Source organism: Varroa jacobsoni, unplaced genomic scaffold (genome assembly GCF_002532875.2).
Source record: "Varroa jacobsoni isolate VJ856 unplaced genomic scaffold, vjacob_1.0 scaffold_1286, whole genome shotgun sequence".
In the NCBI taxonomy this organism is placed as follows: domain Eukaryota; kingdom Metazoa; phylum Arthropoda; class Arachnida; order Mesostigmata; family Varroidae; genus Varroa; species Varroa jacobsoni.
In genome coordinates, this window is record NW_019214188.1 from 40942 (window position 1) to 66191 (window position 25250).

General features: G+C 38.4%; 1 protein-coding gene and 1 long non-coding RNA gene across 3 annotated transcripts in view; one reads left to right on the forward strand and one right to left on the reverse strand.

The window, feature by feature from the left end:
• Positions 1 to 2479, reverse strand: part of LOC111268446 (uncharacterized) — a 24424-nt gene extending 21945 nt beyond the window's left edge. For both annotated transcript variants that reach the window (XM_022847431.2, XM_022847430.2), the window contains exon 1: positions 2005 to 2479. In XM_022847431.2, the coding sequence (XP_022703166.1) occupies positions 2005 to 2013 (9 nt within the window). In that variant the 5' untranslated portion in view covers positions 2014 to 2479. The remainder of the gene's footprint in view (positions 1 to 2004) is intronic.
• A 2124-nt stretch (positions 2480 to 4603) lies between these two features.
• On the forward strand, positions 4604 to 12400 carry LOC111268449 (uncharacterized). The gene is made up of 3 exons (XR_002685230.1): positions 4604 to 4850; positions 4987 to 5191; positions 11827 to 12400. It is a non-coding gene; the product is annotated as an uncharacterized LOC111268449 (long non-coding RNA).
• The last annotated feature ends 12850 nt before the right edge of the window (positions 12401 to 25250 follow it).

A 25250-nucleotide genomic window follows, 5' to 3' on the forward strand; every position in this document is an offset into this window, starting at 1 on the left:
ATATATCTGTACGCGAGACTCGCGTGTGCACTCTAGAATTATAGCTGCTCCCAAACGGGGAGTAATTAAGTTAATGACTGAACAGATGGTTCAACAAAACAACGCATCTGTAGACCAAGTATACTCGAACTTTCTCTCTCTCTCTCATTAGACTATAGTGGTTAGGAACTTCTGCTACCCATCCCCTTTGGCCATCTCATCATGCCTTGCCCTCACAAACCTCGAAACAGATATACTTTAGATGTCCGCCGAGGCGGTGGGAAACTCAGCTGTGGCATTACCGCCCAGAAACCGAGCGGACGACATGCCACGAAGCTCAAACCACTGTTCATTTGGCAGGCGTCGCCTCTTCGTCTTTTCCTGAAAGAGCGTCTAACCGTGAGAAACGGTCAATCAACTAGTTAACGGCCATTTCATAGAGAAAGGCAAACGAACGCAAAACTTTTCTCTAAGATATTCACATCTATGTGTATTGACGTACATATATAAGTATCTTGGAGTTAAAGGCTGGAAGTTTATAGAGCGAACGAGGAAACGACTCGTTGTAAGATCATCAGGTACCGGTAGAATGATGCTGTTCGCACATATATGATAGTAATGGCGGTGGAAGTTTCTGAACCACGCAACAACAGGACCAGATGTATAGTCCGGATGCATAGGTTTTTTCAACAAAACGACGCTGACACTAAGGACGGGTAAAATAAGCCGACAGATATTACGATTAATGATGTAACTTGATTACGAAATGAAAGGAGCATGGTGCTAGAATTTCATTGCTACATTATATTGTAATGTCACAACTACTGGTAGCACTTAATCCTAATAGTACCCGGAAAGTCTTTTTGAGTTTGACTTGGAGATCACTAGTATTTTGAGTAGAAAATTGCATTGAGACTGAGGACTGATTCACGATAGCAACTTGATACGCGCAGAAGTATTTCTTATGCAATAGACGAGAGTTACATTAAATGAATGTACAATCATTAAATCTTTATATCTTGTATGTTGTATCATTAAACCTATAGAGGTCATAAATAATGCAAGTCTGTACCCATGTTATATGCCGTTAGTGTGAATTAAATCTTAAAATCATTGCTCAAAGGAGACAACACATCGCTAAGCATCGTAAGTACATGTAACACCTCGTGCAAAAACTGTACCGAAGTCACCTTCAATGATTTTAGAGTATTGTGTAATGTAATTACAATATTTCTGTACATTATAGCGATCTGCAATGATCACTTGTGATAATTTTAAAATTTGCCATTAAATATAATAATATAAATATAATAAATATAATAAATAAAATTTAAAAAAAGTAAAAAAAAATGCCGAAATTCATAGGTTAGAAAGGACAAACGATCAGCTAAATAGCGTTCATAATGATCAGAAATAATAAGATAAAAACGCATGTCGAGTCTTGGTATAAAGCTTGTGAGACAGCGCTCTATATATGTATATGTGCTTATATTTGTGCGTCAAAATTGCTCGTCCCTACTTCATTTCATACACGAGATTACATAGACTAATAATGTGGCAGAACTGGATATCTCATTTTTTCCGCTTTTGGAGCAACCTAATAAATCATTAATTAACACAGATTTATCTAAGGAACTCGAAAGAGAATGCAAGCGGTGTGGTAAGTCTAGACAAAAGTAAAATATTAATGAGCCAAATAAGAGTCATATAGCATATGTCGAAGAGCATAGTTTATCACACGCATGAAGAATCGCTAATAGCCAGTCACAGATGTTTGTCGGATGACCTTAACGTCCGGTTTGTTCTACAATAAGAATAGGGTCAGTTGCATTCAACATAAAAAAAAGTTCTGAGACGTACTCTGTAATTTAGCCTCTGAACACCCTTTGCTCGGTATGTCTGGTCAGAGACAATATAACATTTGACTTTTTATTTTATAGCACTTCTACAACATACAATAGATGCTCGTTGACTGTACTATCATCCTTTATATGCAATTCCATGAAATCCATTATAACACTGTACCTTACTCATGTTAAAGATCTTCTTCCAAACTATATTCCGGTAAGCACAACAAATGGCTGCAGTCACAAAACGAACGCAAACCACAACCGCCTACAACGTAAGCTACACCGGAAACTTAACAAGCGACTTCTGGATGTGCGCTTTTGGAAACTACATTTAGTAAATGACTGACGTCACGATGTCCTCACGCCACGATACTGGTCCAGGCAATCAACAAGGGTCACAATTCACTAGTTGCGATATACTGACAAAATGGTACAACTAAATTACTGACTAATTAGCCAATCAATCAAACCACTGGTAACGACGAAACAGCGCACGTAACTCAAGCACAATGAATGACGAGAACAGCACAACAATGACGACAACGACACATTAACGAACGGCCGCACTTAGCGGCGCTCCAGCTACGACGACAGCAGTCGAGGTGGTTTGCGACTGCTGGCGATCTTCTGCCGTGAAGTTTTTGCACCAGGGCTTCTTATAGAAGAGCCCTAGTCGGTGTCGGTGTCGGTGTCGGCGCCGCCGCCGCCGCCGCCGCCACCGCTGTTACAGCTACGATAACCGATTTTCCGGCCCGGCGCCAGCATGCATCCGCGCGTATGGTTCCCTGGTAGAGCAGGCGATAGTGCGACAGTAGCAAGCACTATAGGTGCACCAAATGAAGCACGGTATTCTAACCGCGGTCCACCTCTCTGCGCATGCGTCGTCATGGCTCTCTACCACATCTCTCTACTGCATCAGATTGCCTGGACTACCAAAGTCAACAGTGTCGTCTTCCGCGGCAGCCTGGCAGGAACAACTGGACAGTTTACCTTAGCAAAGCTAAACCATACGCACACACTGCAGGAGAGCGATATATCGTTTACATTTATTATTGAGCAACAGAGCATTTTGCTCCTTCTAGTGTGTGATAACGCAATTGTTACATTAGGCTTTTATGACCGATGATATCGCTAAACTAAATAGAAACACACAAATAGCAAAATGATCTCATTCAAAAATCAAATTCTTTTCGAGCTACTCGCTGTGTACGAAAACATATGACTGCTTCATCGATAGCGTCTATATCCATGATAGGTTGGTGTTGAGTATATGACAGTTACGATAAACTAAATACGTAGATAAGATTGAGGTCGATCATTCATAGACAAAAATGATCGGAGGGCAGGATCCTGCAAAAGCTCTTTTTGCAGTAAATATTAAACGTATTTACCTATTCAGATGAACACTGAAAGTGTCGTGACACCATCAGTGTCAAGGGTTATTACATATACATACATATATATGTGTATATTCATGCATTCTTGATGTGTTTATTTTGAATTGTCACAAATGACGCTAGTTCACTAAGTGCGCATTTCATCGACGTCATACTACAGACGGCAATACTTGCCGCTATGATTTAAGCGCTATCATGTCACTCAGGCAACCGTCTCGGAACTTTTTACAAAGGCGGGTTATGCCATAATCCAGTAGCATTTACCAGATTATTATAACAGCCAACACAACCAATATATAATGTACAGTTACGCATAAAAAAATATTTGACAAAAAGTATCTTGTATTCAGAAAACTAAATTTCACCTGGACCACCTAGAAGGTTCTGACCCCATTAATTAATTAAGTACATATGAACATGTCGCAGTGAGAATCTTGATACTCCTGCAAATGAACAGGTAAGACCGGAAGTGAAACTGCACACTGTCTAAATCTAGCACAGCACACACGCATATCAGGACTATCCAGGATCTTGAAGAAACGCGTCAACCGACAGTGTTTTTATTTGACACTAATATGTTGCAGTTACCTTTTTGTGAACTACTGGAGACAAATACGTGTTTTTAGCTAAAGTACCATTTTCTAGTATCATACGACGAGGGATTAATAGGAGCAGATGAATCATTGGTACGAATTTGTTTATAACGTCGCGTTGAGCAATGGTGCTCTGTGAAAGTGGCATGATTGTGCATAGTCAGTCTCTGATGCTATAAATCATCCAGCCTGCACTTCCATTCGATAAGTTGTTGGTCCATACCGTCGATCAGACACCATTCTTTTTTCGCCGAATTGGATGTTAAGCATGACCCCGGCTTCCTCTGTAGTTGCTGTTTAGCTGACCGCATCATGCAAGCATACGTGCAGCCATACAACAGTTATGACCAACCAATGCGGTAGCGTTAACGATAGTGACTCTGCCGCAATCTTTGTTCGTCTGTGTATCGTTTTGCGCGCTCCTATGCCAGCCGATCATCGCTCCTCGCCTGCAACTAACCGAAGAAGGCAGCATTATGTAGCGATTCCTGAACGATGGATAGAATTCCTGCGCACATTATACAACTTCGTATTATATCTACATACTGCTATGGCTTTGGTTATGTCCGGTGCAAATGTATACTGCTATAATATATATCCCCTCCCCCTCTTTCATGCCCTTGTTATGCCGTCGTTCTGACTTTGTTGCTCTTTCATGACAAACTCAACCGACGCGGAGCAAGAGGAGGAAGTAGTACTACGACGTGTCCCTAAATACGTTCCAGATCTGCTTACCGGAATGGCAGCAGGGATTTCCCCGTCATATCTAAACTGTGAGCTTGGAAACATCTGCTATTTAGTTTGTTGCAGCTGATGCAACGAAGGGCGTTAAGGAGAAACCCAACTGCCTCGATCTCATTAACATTTTGTACTTCCATAATATCGACACGCCATTCTGAAAAAGTCTTGTCAATGTTTCAGATCAACAACTTAAAGTTACGACCCAGGTCAATAAGTCGTTCTGTTTCAAAGTGATTCGATGAAGGATGTGCTGATTCTGAAGTCTGGTCGGCGAACTGAGACAAGAACATGTAGGCTTGTTTGTTGCACAGGGTGCAGTTTGTCCGTTTAGCAACCATTTGTGTACCTATTTGTACGTATTTTCATTGCTATAGCTACCTGCTGCTGTTGCCACCTTTGCCAACTAGTCTTTTCGTGTCTGCACAGACTGGCCGTCCGTCTCTAATCATCGGATATTCACAAGACCTTTGACACTGCCGCCCACGTTGTCCGGGCTGTCGGGACCGTCACTATGTTGGCGGTCAGTGGCTAACGGAAGGAGGCTGCCGCGATAAGTCCTGACTTCAGATTGAAGTAATCGTTCCGGCGCAACGTTGCGCGATGCTCTGAATGGCGGGTTCAGTCAGATGAGGTAAGAAAGCTAGCTCAGTGCATACAAGCAAGGCAGGTTAGCGGCCACCCGTCAGATTCATGTACACTTTAACGTTATTGTTATGATAATGATAACTACACTATAATTATAGTGCCTCCACCATATATATATATATATGCATGCGTCTCGTTGCTAATAGTGCCTTCGCAACAACAGTTCCATATTACGATTTTCAGAATACAATTCTAAAGCGGTATATATATCGATTTTTTTTTTGTTAGACTTCTTAATTTTTCAGACTTTTCTTAAAATTACTTCGCAGGAGTACGGTGTATTACTGTTGATTTGATTCACTTTATCCAAGTCCCATTCAACGTTCGCGAGTTTACCCATACTAAAAGTGGATCTCTTGGCGAAACCATGCAGCAATTAATAATCCGTGACCTAATATAAATCACTTGATTACTAACACTTAACTGACTAAACAATATTAGTTTCAATAATGCCGATGTTGCAATGTTACTCAGCTTATTTGAGCATTTACGTTGACTGATTCCAAATGTTGTACCCTACTATCTAGTGAAAATGGTGAGGAATGTCTATGAATGATATTCTTAGTCAAGTTAAAAGTAAGGCAACCCTTCCTGTGGTAAAATCTCAGTTTTTCGATGCTGATAGAAAAACTAGGTAAGATTTTTCAGTTTTTTATTTGTCAATAAATATAGAGTTTTGCTGCTTCCTTATTACCGCTCCGCGCTTTTATAGGAAGCTATTGGAATAATAAATCTACTGCTTTTTTGCTCTCGTCTTTTAATGCTACGTTCCACCAGATTATTCTTAGAAAATTCTTAGAAGAATTTTCCTGTAAAGTTTCCCAGTACACACTGCACCTTTAAACACGTAACGCTCCGGAAAATTCCTATCGACTTCCCCAATATAATATGATTCAACCGGCAATTTTGAATGTTCGAACCAATAGCCTCAGACCTGTACACAACTAGTACAGAACATACGGACCGAACATGTCTTTAAAAAGCGCTTAAGTAGAATCTGTACATAGGCTAGCATCAACATTTTTCAACTTCATTTGCTGATAAGCAACTTGGACCTCCTTCGGATTTTATTCTGTCACCAGCTATTTTAATAATTCGTAAAAAAATCATATATATATATATATATATATAAATTTCCCAGGTCCAAGTTGCTTATCAGCAAATTAAGTATATATATATATATATATATATATATATATACTTAATTTGCTCCAGGTCCAAGTTGCTTATCAGCAAATTAAGTATATATATATATATATATATACTTATATATATACTTAATTTGCTGATAAGCAACTTGGACCTGGAAAATTATATTGTAAATTAAATTATTGGTCCAATATATATATATATATATATATAGAGAGAGAGAGAGAGAGAGAGAGAGAAAGGTGAGTAAAGGCTAATCAGTTTAAAAAATGTAAGCCTCTCGTCTCCATTTATACGACATTATTTGAACAAACTAGTTGGACTCTTCTAAACATAGATTCTTGGCAAACGAATAGAAACGATACTACAAGCGAGGCTGTGTCAACCTTTACGTTCTCTTATTTACACTTGCGGGTGGTGATTCACACGCCCGTTGGTCGGGACCGTCATTGGTCTTTAAGACCATCAACAGTCATTTCGTACTGTTACTCTATGGCGATATTATTTACAACATTTGATCCGAAAAAGGTATGCCTGAGAAAAATTTGCCGGAGACGTGGTTCGTAATTGCACCTTGATGGATAAGTTAATTCCTCGTCTACTTTGAGTCACTATCATCAAAATATTACCACTTGTTCAAGGCTGCAGGTTAGCTTCTAAATACAGATATTTCTCCTATTGACTGACCATATGAAAATTGTACGCAGACTTGAGGTACGAGCAAGCTAGAACGAGTGAACATCGTTTTTCTCGCAAAACTAATCTTATGCTAAACTACATTTATCTGCAGGCCTCGTCCGTGCTTATTGATCACTATATGAAAAAGCTATGGAAACAATTCGATTCGATCATAGCCTATTTCCTTCATAAGTGAATAACGGTATAGCGTAATCACAAACTTAGTCACAGAAGAAAATTCTTGCAATCTTCTACTTTGTGTATTTGCCAGTTGTGTTTTATGCGAGTTTATTGTCTCAGACTATCAAATTTTTGAGGAAAAATTTACTTAGTTGTCACCTTAAAAAGAATGGATAAAATACTTTCGCGTGGTATTTGCAGGGTAGAAATTGTCGTCCATGATTCATAAAAGGGTCAGCAGGGATTGGAATAAGGTTATCGAGTCAATATTAGAGATTTACTGTAACTACTAATAACATAAGAGCATTACCTTCGCATTGCGTTATTAGCCTTATGAATCAGTTGATTTGTGATTAAACAGTACCCAGGTGCGTTGTTTCGACTATTATTTTTATTATTCTAGTTCCTCTTGTGAGACGTTATCTTCGCTATTTAGAGATTTATATTGAAAGAGGAATCGATATGTTGTTCTCAAGCACGCGTACTACTTATATTTGTTATTTTTAGATTGTTGTCGTGTTTTGATTGTGATGACATTTAGATGCAGTGAGGGTTTACCCCGCATGACGCGTCCCGTCGCCTCTTTTGATAACGATGGAGGTTCTATGCAACGTGCACAGAATTTAGTGAACGCAAAAATTAGGAATACGAGATAAATAGGGAGACGTAGGATAGTGGTGAAAGTCCAATCTTCTACCGATCCATCTATCCGGTCTGTCTGCTTCTGCGCTCATCCTCAGGACGAAATGCAGCGGGTACAACCATTGTTTTGTTGTTGTTGTTATTGGTAACAACGTCGTGGTCGTGATTGCTGCCCTTTTTACCGCGTCCGTCATCGTCGTTGTTGTTGCGGTTGACGATGGCGTGTCCCATGGCCATTGTCGTCGTCACTGCGGTCTTCGTTTTTTTCTTCGTTTTCGTCCCGAACGACTAATGGCAAGGAGCGACTCGTGGTGGGATAAAGTAAAAAAACCGCAGATTTCAGCACAGTTGAGTCTGTGACAAAAACTAGTCAGATAGGAAGGGGAAAACAAACAAGCAGGATTACAGCGAACATTGGTGTTGCAAGAGCTCAATCCTTTGCTGGAATGAGTGAAGGCTGAGAAGTAAAGTGGAGCCAAAGCTTTGTAGAAAATCTAGCAGAACGAAGCTAGCGGCAGAGGGTTTAGCATTACCTTCCCTTCAAATCACCAATGGCTGCTTAGCGTTTTAGCGGCATGAGCATAAACAAGCAAAGCTGGAAAAACGGTACTGTGAGAATTGAGAGACTAGCAAAAAAAAATAGCCCGTAAGCTTAGCAGCTCGTGCGTCAAACCGTCAATCACTATCATGTGTAAGCACCCAGCCTACTCCAGAAATGAGAAAAATTACCAAAAACTTGTCGAACGAGGACACCTCATTATAGATCGGAGAAGGTTGAGAGCCGAATCATTTGTTATTGCGTTAGTTATTGCGAAGGAACACGTTATATTTGGCATACAAGCATGCTAGCAATAGATGTTCTATGCATGTTTGGCGAACGGTACATTAGTTAGAGCGACACCGGCATTGGTGATTACATGCACAAGCAGTTTACCAGCACATAAAACCAAGGTATCTCATAAGCGCCCTAGGTGTTCTCCTCATTCAAAGAAGATACCTCGATGCTTGAGCGTTCATTTGACCAGAATGCTTCATAAAGTTAGTATACAGACGAAGAACGGAAGGCTATGCTAGATCAACGCGTCGCATGCTCGCGTTTTTAAGAGTATGGTTCACAACCGTCATACAGGAAGATCAGAGAAAAAAGAGTAGTCGATACGCTGCCCGTTCATGACAAAAAGACCAGAGAGAAGAGCAAAAGTTACAACTCGTATGTTAACGCATAAGCTATGAAAGAAAGGAGATCAACAACTTGACCCTGCCGAAAGATAACCAAGGAGTTAAGCAAGTAACTTGTTTTTGGAGTTGGCGTCAAACAACTTTGTCGAGAAGTACATCGACCGTCTAGTACCCTTTTCCCACACAACCTTCAATGGCGACACGATACGCTATTACCGTTTAGATAGCGTCAGTAGGGGATAGTTTCCGCTCAAATTTATCCACGGTGGGTCATGAAGACATTTAGCCAACAGTATCTCACTTGGGGGGGGGGGATAGCAGGTTTCTCGACTGACAAGTGTCGTTCGTCGCGGTTATTTATCTAGTATTTAACGACCAAGAAAGGCACACTAGACGACGAGGCGGCAGCAGCCGCCGTTGTGTGATTGGCCAGGGGGTTGTTGTCTAACAGAAGAGCCGTGGCGCTGCTAAAGTGTAGGATGATATCACTGCTGCTGCATAATCAGTTCAGCAATAGGAAAGTAAGGATTTAGTTAGCTATACCTTTACCTCGTCTTCAGTCACTAACTAACACCGCGGCGGCTTTCCGTTCTTTGCTGGCTAAACCTGTGAATGTTCCGTTACTATGAAATTTATATTATGTCAGTCGACGTACGTACTCATTCAATTAATCACTTCTAATTATTGTCTGGCAAGGCATCGTTGCAAGACACGTCCCGTCGTGTCACGAACGTTATTGGAGGAAAGCACATGCCGCGGACTTTTAAAACGAACGTAAGATGATGGTCAGTTGCGAGAAAACGCCATTAAGTTCACGTGCGCTGTATGAGCATGCTTGAAAATGCTGACACAACAGATGAATAAACGCAAAAAAGCATAAAGATTGCGAAACAGGCGAGCCGGTACTAGCACACGATAATCTCAGGGTCAACGACCTTTTCAAGCTCAGTGACATGGATAGGTCAAAATAGCATGACAATCATTTATGTTGAAAACACCTGCAAAACTGAAGATGACCTGTACAGGACAAAACGTGGAAAGAGATAAAAAAAAATGTAATGCTTGTCAAATATATTGTCCTAAAGAGGCTTTTGAAAATAAAAGGTGAAAAAGCGAAAAACTATTATAGCACAACGAACTGGTTTGGACGTGGCGGATAAAATGAGCTGCATATCCTGTGATATCTAAGGGGTTTTCGAAATGGTAATATGCTTGATTATGGGGTTTTTTAAGGTCTCATGAGAGTATTTAAGTTTCGGTTATTATGAGAGGCAAGGGTATATTTTAAGGTACAACGAGGTCCGTGTCTTACTTTTGAGGCAGAACCAATGTCTAGCTTAATTGAGATTGTCCGTCCGACGGAGTGAAGGTGTTGGTAGTTTATAAGAAACAGGACCGAATCAAGATTAAGAGGTCACAGAGGGCGTTCAACGGCGCGTTAAAAAGAACGAAGACGTACAAAACCTGACGATGGAAAGGAGCTGGACAGACATTTTCCCTTCAGCTATTTGGATAGCAGAATTGGGACTGTAAAGAAAATGCTTATTTTCCGTAAGGATTGGTTTTTAGGATAGCTGAATATTATATTAGTTTATTATTCGGCGCATTTATTAATATATATCATTATGCATAATTTCAGTAGGCCCGATTCTTTCTCAGATGATCTTGTATTTGCCTCAGAACTAAAAAAAATAAATAGTGCCTTATGTCTAAGAATGCGATATTACAATTGCTTTCAACTAGATTGAACAAACATAGAACTACATTTAACCAAATTATATTTAAATGGAGCTCTGTTTATATTCATCATTCAAGTTGAATAGCTTTCCTTTTTCCAACGCTCCCCTGAAATTGAAAAGGCGAAATTAACCCATACCATAATTCTCCCGACCTTTTGTGTTTCACTTTTCGCGACTTCACCGCTTTTTGTGATTTACGGCCCCTATACTACCCAGTTTGGTCAGCCACAGCTTCCTTAATTGAATGAAATGTTCATGAAATGACAGACATGTAGGTAAATCGGTATAGTGCGACACCGATTTAACCTACTGAAGTAGCCATAGACAGTATATAAGAACTGTTCAAATGCTAGGAAGGCTTGGAGCAGAATACCGAAGGCAATTAACATGCCCTTGTGTTCTTTTCAAAAATGTGATTTCGGGCCAGTGCCGATGCTCATATATGCCACTTTAACAATGGCACAGGCCTGTTTTGTGTACTTCAATAATTAATACTTTTCTACCATACATAGATGAATGATAATATTACAATTAATTTAATGCGCCATGCCAATGCGGCTTTCTTCAGTTAACCATAGGCTCAACAGATGCATTCTCTCTATGTGTTTCGGTTACTGTTTATCAATGTATAAACTTCATCCTTCAATACCAAGTGTACCTCTTGCTTGCTTTTTTAGTAAATAGTTGTTTATGAGCAACGTCATTGCTAGTAAGCTTAGAGCCCTGAGTAATTAAGTATTTACAGCACTGCGATAAGAGCAAAAAAAGCGTGGATTTCGTAGTCACCTGTCCTGCATATCGTTGTTTTTTTTCACATATGTAGGGGCCGATTAATGCTACCATGGCCTATCGAGATATATACTAAGATAAGAACATGGTCTTTATAATAATAATAAAAATAACGACGGAATGCTGTAATCATATGTGAACTCCAGATGAGAAAAAGGATGGTTGTATCCATGTTTCGCATATGGTATAAAAAACACATATTTATTACAGAATCTTATAGTGATCGTCTGCTACTTTGGCCTTCGTTCTCTCGGCTTGCAAAAAGGAAAATTTCGCAGGTGACAGAACGCGCACTAGGGAGATACACGACCAATGAGGTGCGGAGCAATGGGACAGCGAAGAAGGCAGGATCTGGGCCAAGTTGTCTGTGAGCATTACGCCAAGTGAGGTAATGAGGGATTTTGCGCTGTTGCATAAAACTGCCGCTAAGGCAAATTCCAGCTCTCCGTATCGCTAACGTCGATCATCCCCACAGTATCGCACGAGCGAGATACTACACGCTTTGTCGCAGCCGATGCGTTTGCGCAGAACAGAACGCTGTTAGACATTTGCAGCGGCGTCACAAAAACGTATGACATTAGAACCTCGCTTTCTGCTGTCCTGCCGTTTATCGCTTCAATATGCAACTATTGCCGCATGGCGTTATCCTTTGGAGAAGGCCGTGCACACAGAAGTTCAGTTAATTCGGAGTTACCACGAATGGCTAGCAGGCTGGATTTAATAATTTATTGAAATTCGAGGTGCTGAATAAATAGGCATTGCTATATCGATGTTAATACTGTGTAATAATCAGTAGTTCAGTAATGACTGAAATAAAACATGTCAATTGTAGTTAACCATATTTTACTGACTTGCTTTAGGACATACCTATATCAATCGAATTTACTACGGCTTTCGTAGATATAGTTATCACCGCCTTATTTGGGTCTCAGCGTTTAGGTAATTTGCTCTAAATCTTTTTAAGTGTTGGAAATATTAGTATTCCTTTATGATTATACTATTGTTTGATGATTTCTAACAGATGATGGCAACAATTCGCAGCTCCATTTCATACAACTTTAATATGGCTAATATTCAAAAGGGAGTAACGGCAGTTTAAGATTCCATACTGCGTCGATGAAGCTTTATAGTGTGAAATCTTGTTTCCTTGTCCACGTGCAAATGCCTTTAACTAGTATTTTCAGCTGAAGTAAAAAAAATAAAGTCTTGCGTCGAACATAGTTTTATGACTTATTTCCATTAAGCAAAATCTAAGTCTACCTACTAAGTAAACTTGAATTAATTAGAACTGACTTCTGATTGAGGCAGAACATCCGAATCGAAACACCATCCTTCTTTGAAGTAGATGCGTATGCCAAACATCTGTCCAGATAGATAAGCGTTTCCATCTTGTTTATTAGTTCTTTAATTCTTCTCTTTATTTTTTAATATTACTTCTTTATTCTTTTCTTTAATTTGTTTTCCTTTTCCCGTACTGGCCGGAACAACCATTTTGTTACACGAAAGTAACATCGCTACTCCAATTTAATCAAATTCATAGCATAACAGTTTTAGCGAGAGGCGGCATTATGCAAATGCTTGCCATTGGCTTACAAGGTACCCATTTTGTATTCCGGGTCAGATTCTTGCGAGAAAAGGGTCGATTTATTCAGTTATCCTTGGAGGTCGATTGAACGGCAATACATACTACTTCAAGTGGCGATATTTGGGTTCATGAGAATCCAAAATTCCGAGGGCTTAGTCTAACCTTAGATAGACCCAAACAGTTTCTTTTGATACGACGAGAATGCTTCATCTACGCAGAAAGATTTATAAATATTTTTATTGATATATATTCTGATTTCTTATATTTATTTTATCATGGCAAGTCGTGTGCGTCATGGCCAGTTGTAATTTACAAAGTTGCTCCTTTATAAGAACTATACTCCTTTTAAACTGTGTGCTTAATAAATTATTAGGATCTGAGCACGCGGCGCATCTTACCAACAGTTTGCGCCGGCTTTTTTCGCTTTTAAAATAATAAATCTATTTTATGCCTTATTCATTTTGATTTGAACACTATCCAGTTCGGATTGTAACAAACTAAACCCTATGACAGAAAAATGACGACAGGTATTTGTAAATGAACCTCTTCCCTGCCACCTAAACGTTTTTCTCCTGGACGCATCACATCGACCAAAAAAAATTCTATGCACTAATAGGTTTACCTAGCGCTGAGCTACATAGGTCTCTTAGCCACTGCGGTAGCGTACGAACATCTTTTCTACTCGAGTACAACACTTTTATATAAAATAATTTCTGCTTGTACGTCACTTCCCGTGTCAATAAAGAAATTCATATAGTTGTCCAATAATCCGGCACAAATGTCAAATTTCGCTTGCTATACAATCTTATAGCAAGATTCAATGATAATAACATTATATTTGTGTTATGCTCAAATAGATGTCTAGATAAACCAACACACGCCTTTGTCACTTAGGTGATTCGTCACAGCTATATCAATATATGCATAATAGCTCTGTCTCGGCACAGCAGAAAGCACAGAAATTTTCATTTTATGGAGACTGGTCGTTTTTGCTCCCTGTGAATAATGACATGATATTTTTATTGAGCTCCACGCGAGTATGCTAGCCAAAAAACATACCTTGGCCAAACAGGATCAGATAGAATGGGCACAGCAATTCTTTTGCAATGTGAGTTATCGTTTTGTATAAATGACGGCGTCTTCTATACATTTTGGAGAGATTTATTTCGTAATGTAAATCAGCAAATAGGATACTGAAGGATAGCGGAGTTGTAACGTGACGTAAAATGAATGCCCAAATTAACTTGCGATCTTATTATGGCAACGAATTCTTCAACTTATGTATGTGACATTTATACGATCCTATTGTTTCTGGCAGGGCTGAAGCTCGATAAGCTCTGTAGTGTTATGCGTGTCTGTGCCTAAATACACCCAAATTACAAAATTACATCCGTAGTTTAATAAGTAATATTTGTATTCTTTCCAATTTTTTTTCTCAAGCCGTTAAATTCGAAGAGAGAATTTAAAGGAAATAAAGTAAACGACAAATAATTTATTTTGGTATTAATCCAGTAATGACGTGTATCGATAAAAGATACCTATATGTTAAAATTATTTCCTTTTGTGTAGCACCTTATACACAAGATTCGAACGTACATAACTTGTTCACCTAATTCGTAAGTAAATTATTCCCATTTTGCATTTTGGCACTACAAGCAGTCCCATGTTTCAACGGAAATGAATTTTTTTCTTAGTTCGATATGATCATGTTAGGTACAAGCAGTTTAAACAATAGACGCCAAAAAATACAGAACTAATTAGGACAACTCAAATTAGAATGTTAAGTGATTTCTTTTATGCAACCCACTTATCTAAACAAAATTTCTTCATACTTCCTGTAGAATCCAATTTTACTTGTTGTTTATACTTATCTTAATTAATTAATTAATTGTTGAATTAACTAATTAATTAATAACTTATCTTACGTCTGGCCTGCGTGAAAAAGTCATGACGAGGCCTACTTGCTTGATCATCGCCCCAGGCTGAGAGCCAATCCTCAGCAACAACATAACACGTTTTGGGTGAATGTAACCGAAAAAAATATAGGGGTCTGTGTAGTGTAAAACTCCTTACCTTCTTGCAGTGAAAAAGTAAAATAAAAATTCTCTTATATCCTATGGCAGGAATAGGGACATTTTGTCCCGCAGTTTAACAAAACACAAAGAATCATAAGGATTGCTACCAACAGATAAATTTATTGGTAGGTTAATTTTATAAACCTAGTCTTCATCTCTTTTAGATACATCTACTCGTTCACGGGAACATAAAATGCACACGGAAACCTGTTGACTTACAGAAATTTACGGGTGTTGATAGTTTATGCACCAAGATGATTCTCGCAGGCATAAATAGAGTTGTGGCGAATATACGCAATATAAATTGAATATTGCGATGTTAGATTAGTAAACGTACTGAAAAGAAATATAAGCAGAAATATGAAATGCGCCCTTATTACTGAAAATCTTTTTTTAAGTCAGTTAATCTAATATAGAACTGCCGATTATTGTAGCTTATGATTTTCAGCATTGGCGTTTCGCAGATACAAGCCATTAAACCATTCGGAGATCGTACGTAATAATTATGATTTATGATCGATTACTCATGAATTCATTTGAATCTGCTGATTTAAAATTTGGATAACTGGAGTTTCTATTATGTAACGTGCAATCCTCATATTTCCGATGATTTATCTACTCGTTCATTGACTGGCGGGTTCCACAGTTTTTTTCTTCAAAAACTGGCGCCGTTTTTATTTTTCAATCAACCTTAAAAGTGTCGATTGTAGTTTATTTGAACGCCGTCAGCCGAAATATATAGACCAGTAATTACGGTTGTCGTAGGGTCAAAGCTGCCACTCGCGCATTTATTTACAATATAGAGTAGTCACGACAACAACCGCATAGAGCTTATAAAAACATACAAATGACACATCTATTGGTACTGCACTATACTTCGAAAATACGTGTATACAAACGTCTAATTTTATTATATCTGTATATACGTCTGTGTGTCGCGTGCATATATGTGGACCCATATATAATGATGGTTCTCTGCACAGAAACAAATGTATTGAGTTTGTAGGAACGCATATGTGTACGAGAGTGTTGACTGTTAATATTTACAGCACCTGTGCATAAGTAATACAGGAGAGGGTCGAATGCATCTGCGTGTTAAGGCTTCAGTGACTTGCGGCGGCCGAGCTCCTTCTCTCCTTAACAGTCTGGCCTCTTTAATGGACACAACCAGCGAACCAGTCATCGAGACGCTCGAGACCTAGGCGAAACGGCGAGAGAGAGGGGGGTGGAAGGTGCGAAAACGGGAACAAGTAGCAGGCAGCAGTTGTAGCCACCAGCACCTCATCTTCAGATCTTCAAAGATACAGGTGGAGTGCCCGCCGCAGCACTACTTATTGCGACGCTTGTAGCACTACGCTATACCCTGTTATGTTTGTTGCCAGCGTTACCGGCATTTAGCCCCACAATAGATGACCGGCAAGGAAAGTCAAAACAGTTGTGTAGAGATTTTGTCAGCTCTAGCACGCGAGTAAACGAGACGCAAAGACAATGACCGAAGCTACACACACAGACACATACATAAATGCACTACATATATATATCTGTATATGTATATATAGAACCTACCCACTTCATGCATGCGTGAATCCGAATACACCTTTGTCAGCTCAACGCAGTTAGGTAGGTAGCGTTTGCTGTGTCCATCTGTGCATGAGCTGCTAGCGAAGTGTAAAGGCTTACATGGGTAGTTATTCTATGAGCTGTTTCTATGAGTGTTCTGTTGGGTCTAGTCGTTAGCTGGACAGAGAACATACTCCGTAGTCGGCCGGAGCTGTTCCATTCTCAGGATGAGGAGCGAAACGAGATGGTGTCTCTACTCGTATGCCTAACATTGACTCGGCTGCTTCAACTGTTTGTGTTTCTGTGTCTCTGTATATTGTGCATATATACAGCCTGGTCAATAATTTGCTGTGGCGAGCTAAACTGTTTGGACCAGCCGTGCGTAGCTAGCCGGGATAACTGGGTATGATAGCTGAGCTTCAGCAAAAGTAAAAGGAAGAGAAAAACAGCCTTGGACAACTATTCTCAAGAAAAGTCCTACTTTCGAGACCTAACAGAAAGCAACGGTGCTGCTTTTCACGGCAGCTAGAAACACAGTTCGCTATCTGGAGGCGCATGACAGAAATTATTAGAAAACAGCTTAGTGGCTATGTATTTTACTGTTTTCCTTATTTATCTTTTGACTGTACGCTCATAAAGCCCTTTCGCTGTGCATTAACACCTATCATAAAATCTGATTTGTCCACAATTAACACATTACAGGCTCGCAAAAATACCAGCTACACATTTTAAACATCAAAAATTTTTTATCTCAACGGATCTTTGGTAAAGCGAAAGTAGCTTTAATAGTACCTTCATTGACAAGCCAATGAAGGTGTCGCAAATGTCATAGATATTTCGATCATTAGATATATGCAGTAATAGTAAGTACCGACGGTCTGTTCATTCACTCTGTCGGTTATCAATGGCTGTTTTGGTCTATGGCCCGTTCATAATTGTCACCAATTCTTACAGCTGACGGCGCACTCAAAGCGGATTTTGAAAAACGGGTTACAGATACACCCACCTAGATTGCAGTTGTCATAGTCGGTCAAGCGACTTAAGGTGCAATCATAATGCTCGTGTCTATAGTGACTCTCTGCATTGTGCTCAATTATATTCTCCAAAATAACACTAGTTGCCTCATGTGAATGTATAGTGCGTCAGGGCCAACATTTAAAAAAAAGCAGGAGGCTTTGTCTATTGTTCTGTTTCGTTTATCATTAGTATTATCATAAATCAGACTACTTTTGTCATACGCTTGTCATAAACCATGGTTTATACTACTGGATGGCCATGACACGTTATCAACAAAGGCGTGTTGATCACTCTTCGTATACAATTGATAAAAAACGTATTTCGTCCTTTAACAATGCCTGTTGTTTCTTCGTTATAAAGAAGATCTATAATCTACGTCCTATATAAGATTAGCAGTTTCATAGCGTAGAACCAACCTATAAAACGCCATATATGCTTATATAACTTGTATGAGTTTTAGAAATGTCACAGTTGTAAAAAGTGAAATGATCCATAATAACTATTCGATAACATGGTGCTTTTTTCAGTGGTGCACGTTTAAGTTAGTTACATGATTTCGGCTACCAAAAACATTTTCTCCATAAAAATATATCTGTGAAAATGCTTGTTATAATTCTTTTTGACGCATGGACAACTTTGCCAGAAATAATAAGCCGAGCTATTGGCCACTTAATTTTTCTTAATACTATTCCTCACTCTAGGCGTTTTGAAATGTTATAGCGTTCACATCTGTTTCCCTTTAGATTCACATTTTAAAAAACATTTCACTCAAGTCAAAGTAAATCCAGATTTATTCGTAATTTTTTTTAATAGTATGAGTTGCTTATTTTTTCAAATATAATATGACAGTTTTTTTTATCAAAATATATTTGAAATGACATAGCATTAGCTATGTTATAATCTACATCAAAATCTATATCTATAAAATGTGCTATATTAGATGAGTAGATAAACTTTTTTACTTAGTGGATTGAGTGTCTGCTAGATAGATCTGCCGTCTTTCTATACTAGAAACGCATATTATTCCCGTTTCAACGTTCAAAGTACGCATTAGTTAAGAGTACACCCCATGTATTGACTTTCAACGTCTTCGCAAACTGCGTGAAATACGCGATCCACGCATACTTTGGCATAAGGACGTCTTCCAGTAAAAAGGAAGTATAGCGGTCTTCACATCTAATTTCGATATTCTGCATGTATGTCAGATAGTACTATGAAAACCTGTATGAGCTCAGTTTAGCAATCTCCGTTTAATACAGCATATCGTTCACAAATTAATATATAAATGTAGACGTTTTTCAAATTGTTGAAATGTTTGGTCTTAATTGTAAAAAAAAGACGAGACCCAATATCCTTTCAACTGTTTAGAAACCTACTTTATTCTATTGATTGTACAAGGGAATTTTTTAGAGGGGTCATAAAGAACTATTAGGATTCAGACCATGGGAAGTTACTCTATGCCTTATTTTTTTCTGAAGAGTGTAATTCTGTACCGCAAATGTCACAACTGCCAATACCATTAGGCCAAAACGCAGAAATACCCTCGCGTTTATCTCTGTTATATATTAATAGTACGATCATTCTTGGAATGGTTTATAAGAGTATTTTGATATTTCTAGTAAAATTATTGGACCCCGGGTTGTGAGTCCTTTGGGGAGCTGTTATCTTATTAAACCGGGCTGTTAATAAATTCGATAAGTTCGCAATACGTTCTGTTACTTGGCACCCGTGGCGAAAAAAAGGCAGAATCAGAAGGAAATTTGATTTAGTAATTTATTTATATGACTTCAGAATCAAAATATACACTAATTTTGTCTACTGGCAAGAACTGTGCGAACAAACGTATGCAGTAATTATTCACATCAACGGACAGGTTATAACCCCATTAATAATCTTCGGCCTATTCTAAAACTGATGATTCTGTGATATATCGTTTTTGTGGACCCTCCAGAAGAAGAAAGACCTTTTTGTGAGGAAGATGCAATCATATATATTAATATAAAATCGTTGTCTAGCCTGCTTGTCAGAATCCGTGTATCAAATCTGGGTGACCTTTATTGCGTCATCTCTAATGGTTCTAACACCTTGACTAAAATTTCCAAAAAACAATTCGCGCTAAGTTCTAATTCTATTAGCGGTGATTTCGACCGAAAACCGAGGCACTGCTGTATAGCTCGATAACTTGCGTCAAACACAAAATGGTATAATTATTTATACGTATTCGTAAGTTCTCTTCGAGCCTCTGTTTTGAGCCTCAAGTGCTTGATTTATAAAACTTCTTTTTGATCCACGAAATAACTCGAGTACCAGAGCTCTCCTGATTCAAGTACAAGGAAGAATATACTGAAATACAAATAGGTTCATTAGCGATATCTTTCGTTTTCTACGTGTCATACCGTATAGTGCCGTTGATTTAGTCTCTTAATAGTATACCAGAATATTAGCAAACATAGTCGTTGAGCAAATCAAGAAAATTATGTTGTTAATATTTCCTTATCGCCTCTACGTCGAAATGTGGACCAAAAGCTTCGAAATTAAGAATTACTTTACGCATTCGTCACGTATGATGCAGAAGAACCGCATTGGCGGCAGCAGATAAAACCCCTACATAAAGTACCCATCAACTATTACACTCTTACAGCTTTTACAATGAAGAAATCTTAAAAAACATACAAAGACAAATAAGACATAAATAATAAACCAATTAGTGTCGGTAAGTAACAATTAGAATTGGATAGAAAACCAGACGTTACTTTTATTGCACCAAATCGATCAACACATAGCATCTACGCAAAAAAGGATCTTTCGCTTCAAAAGTCAGTTGCATTTTCTTTATCTCTTTTTACAGCACATTTCAGTGGGTCGTTCTCGAATCTATTTCAATATAACATGACTCAAATTATTCACTCCTACACTTTAATAAAGGTAATTTGATGGTAACCTAATGGTGGCGTGAACTAGTAGTTCAGTGGAGATTTGCACCTTCTTCTCAGGTGCTTAGAGAACACCAGGGGTATTGAGCTTCTTCCTGCCATCAAGCCGCATGCGACAACAATGTGACACAGTTCGCTTTTACTGCTGGGAATCTCGATACTTGAAACTAAATGTAGATAAAGTAGAATTTATTTTGTAGGGGGAGAGGAAACCCAACACTTGGAGTCTTAGATCTGTTTTTTTTCGCGATCGCAAGAGTATTTTCAAGTATTCATCATGGAAAACCGCAGAATTTGTTTTCCCTCAACTGCTTTTGAAGAATATAAATGAAGAAGCATCTAAAATGTTTGCTCTTCTGTGTACATGAGGTGTCTGGTTTCTCTCATTTATTATTATATTTGCCTTTGAAACTGTGCATGACCCTTAGACAAATAGTAGTTTATCGAGCTCGTCCGTTCCGCCGCAAATACGGCTTGCTCCTTGTGTCGACGCTAAGCTTTGCAGGCATGTTGGCTCCTCTAGCTGCGCAAATAGGTCTAGATGTACCCAAAAGGTGAGACAGCAAGCAATAATAACAACCAAATGGAGTTGCCACTACGGTGTGTCGCTCCTCGAAGGGAGAAAAAAGAAAGTGGGTAGCCTTACATTTAAGTAGAGAAAAATGTTTTCCGAGTGGCAGGATGCTCTGGGAGTAAGAGTAGATGGCAGGAGACAAAGGAGTTTCAGGATGCGAACGATGTGATGTACAACGGAGCTGAGGTAATGGAGTGAACTGATGCATGCGGCTATTGGCGGGTTACAGAAAAGCATCCCGCGCCTTAACGCCATTCGGCCCTGAACTGTGGATACTGAAATTCAACCCCCCTCAAAAACACAGCTCTGTGTTGCCTCTCTCCTGCTTCTTTGTCTTTCATGCGTGCTCCAAACCGTATTACACTGTAGTCCTTCTGCTTTGATGGATATATAGCAGACAAGCACCGGCCTGATGCAACATCAGGTGAACATTTTAATGAGCTATTCTCAATAAATTTATCGCTATAAATCGTAGATAATCATATGTGTATCAGAAGGCAACGAGCGTATATTAATAGATGGTAGCTGATATCAACCACGTAGGTATATGCTTTGGATAGCCAGACTTTGTAATTCATAGTTAATTTCATAATCGACACAAAATTCCAAGCGAATAACCACACTTAACGAAAAGTGACGGTAGAAGTGTTCACCCGTTTAGCTCGAGCTTGATGTCTGCATGACGAGGAAACAAACAAAACAATAGTCAATCATTCATAATCACTCGTATGATCGCACCTACTCTGGTAGGATGTATTGTGATCTTTTGCTTAGGCTCACAAGGTTATTTATGTAGAGAAGCAGACTGGCTGTCGTAGGTCGGCAAAAACGCGTGTTATAATAATGGACGTGTATATATTCATCAGTTAAAATTGCGTATATGCAAATATATATATATATATATGATAGGTATAGCAAGGCGCATTTCGAAATTTGAGGGTCTGCACATTGTAATTCTTCATTCTTGCTTTTACTACATTTTACTTTCTGGCTACATTAACAGATATAAAATGAGGGCTATACAAAGGTCAAGTATTGCTTGCCTTGCCCTTGCCTATAATCGTTTAAAATCGGGCTTACTGTTAAAACCCCGGTAGGAAGAAGAGTATTTAGTATTGAGAAAACGGGTGAGGTTAAGTAGGTTGACAATTATTTATATGAGAAAAATATATGCAGATAGATATTCCTAGAACATGCGTTGCGGTTCTATAATAATGGTATCAAAAAACTAATTATCAATTAACCATAAATTGTCTCTACGTCGTGCAGAGTTCCTTGTTGCTATAAATTTGCCGACAGACTTCATCTAGGTGTTCTTTTATTTCATCGAACACAGTTTAGCCAGAATAACTTGAGGGAGATAAATATGGTGCGATGAATAATTCCAACTGATATTATATCTTAAAGCTATATTATTATATCTATCAGATAGAAGTCAGGACAATTAATTGGTTATTACAGTCGTTCTTGAGAGGATGAACAATCAGGATTAACAACGTTACTATAACTGTATGTGGAATAATAAACGCACTTGAATTCCAGAAACTTTGGCATTTAAAGTGACGGTTTAGCCACTTGTCTCAATCCTCTCAGGTGCAAGCCTAGTTTTGGCTCAGTTGCAAGCTTACCTTTCCAACCCTGTAAATCTACCTTTGCAGTTACAACCATAATCCATTAATTTAAACTAAGTACTGCAAAAAATATTTCTTATTATTCTAATTGTTTTATGATGTCGTCCTATTTTCTTAATTTTTGGGCCTAACTCTTATACAATGATAATAATGCAAGTGAAAATATAAAAGTATGTCATCAGTTAGGCATTATACATAGCAATAAGACCTACACAATAGTTAAAGATTCATGTAGTATTGTGTGTCAAGCATTTATACGTGAATGTTTTATTTCATTATAGCTACTAATAGTTACACATCGTATTTTCATGTCCGTAGACAAACGCACGTCGGCCCAAAAAGGAGAATGCTCTCCTACGTGTACGTTTGTTGATTATCCCGCAACTCAAATGTTATACAATGGGGGTTCATCACAGGCATAGAGTGTGAGACTTGCAAACTGGCCGCTGTTTACTCATCTTGTTCGATAAATAGCCCGAATTTGGGTAACTAATGCATTACCCATATAGCAATACGTACAGATATGGCACGTATGTATATATATACATATCCATTAACAGCTATATATTTATATACATCATTACTTATAGAATTTCCACTATTCCTTTCTTTATTGCGCAACGAAGGTTTTTTTGGTAGTTCTAGCTACGTTGGGATTATGTGGACACACATTTCCCGTGTAAACCACATGTTATCGTTAACTAGTACTATCGCTGTAGCAGGTAGACGTTGTTGCTACTGCTGCGCTTTTTCGTCTTTTTGTACCATATTAATATTGATAATAATATTATTATTAATACCAACATCCATATTGTTGTTACACCCATGAACCAGCGGCCTAATCATCGTCAGCGGGCAATTATTCGAACTTTGAAAGCAGAAACATTTAGTACAATTCAGGAGCATGAAAACTTCATCGAAGGTGTTCCGCCTTCTACTTACATCATTTGCCCCTTTCTTCAGACAGAATAAGTCGTTGGTTATCATTGAGACGGCATGCAAATACACCTACGGCTCTGATAACCAGAGATCTAAAATTCCTTTAACGATAATCCATGTACAAAATAATAGATTACGTGATTGACTGAGGTCAACCGATACGAGCCTTATGCTGTTATAGCATGGTTATGCATATGACATTTCGAACGCCTTCGTACGCAATGAAGCTGGACGTGTAAGGGATAGTCAGGCGTTATGTTCCTTGTACAAAAATGACAGGAGTTTATCAGTACCACAGAAGTACTAAGATATAGGTGTATCGATATATACATACATTTTATATAAATATCGCCTTTAAATTCATTTGATCAACATTAATATTAGTTATACATAATACTGCACACTCATTGCTTCACAGCGCCGGGTATTCTCTCCCCAAATCAACGACATCATTTAGCACCACTGACGTGTGGCGTTATAGTTGAGAGTGTAATGATACTGGATGAGCTCTTTCTTATTACCGTCGGTCTGGAAGACTGTGTATTTAAGCAAGACATCGAGGGAGTTAGATATGCACTCATTAATGCCATGAAGGTCGGAAACCATGTACCTTCTATGAATAACATTCTCTGGCACCTTCGTGCGCTTATCGTGCCTAGTGATTTTCGGTCGTAATTGTTCTCGAACGAATAAAGATTTTTTTAGAAACACCCCAGGACTTTAAAAGATCTCTTATTGTGTAATGGTTCATTGTGTAGTTCAATATTTGTTGTGCTGATTCCATCCTCATTTTGTCCGGATGCGAATAAAATGATCTCGGGGTTTAGAGACCAAGGTAGACTTATCATTTTTCAATGCAATAACTTCAGTATTTGATTAAACCAAAAACAGTATTTTAAATAAAGCAGAGTGAAATAAAAGATTAATATCAAATATAAAAAAATATTAAGGTAAGCTAAAAAACTGATTATTTTTATTTTATGTAACTATTCAATACATCGTATTTTAGTTTTGACGTTTGTGTTCTCTGATAATCTACTTAAAACTGTAATTGCCACTGGAAATTTTTTAATGTAGTTTTATATTTTCGCGATTTTTTTAAATCTTAAACATAGTTTTATTGAGAATATGTTGAAGTTTAACAATATTCTCAAACATGCATAGCAAGATAAGGACATATAACACTTGGCCAATAGCAAACGGCAAATTGACAGAGGTAATTGTGAATGTAGACAAACCACTTATGCGTCACAGCTAACAAAATCAACCAGTGTATAAACCTTATTGATACGTTACGAACCTAAGCACAAAGTACATGTTCTGAAAATGCTCAGGAATAGAAGATACAAGTTGTACATGGAAATTGTAGATCTAT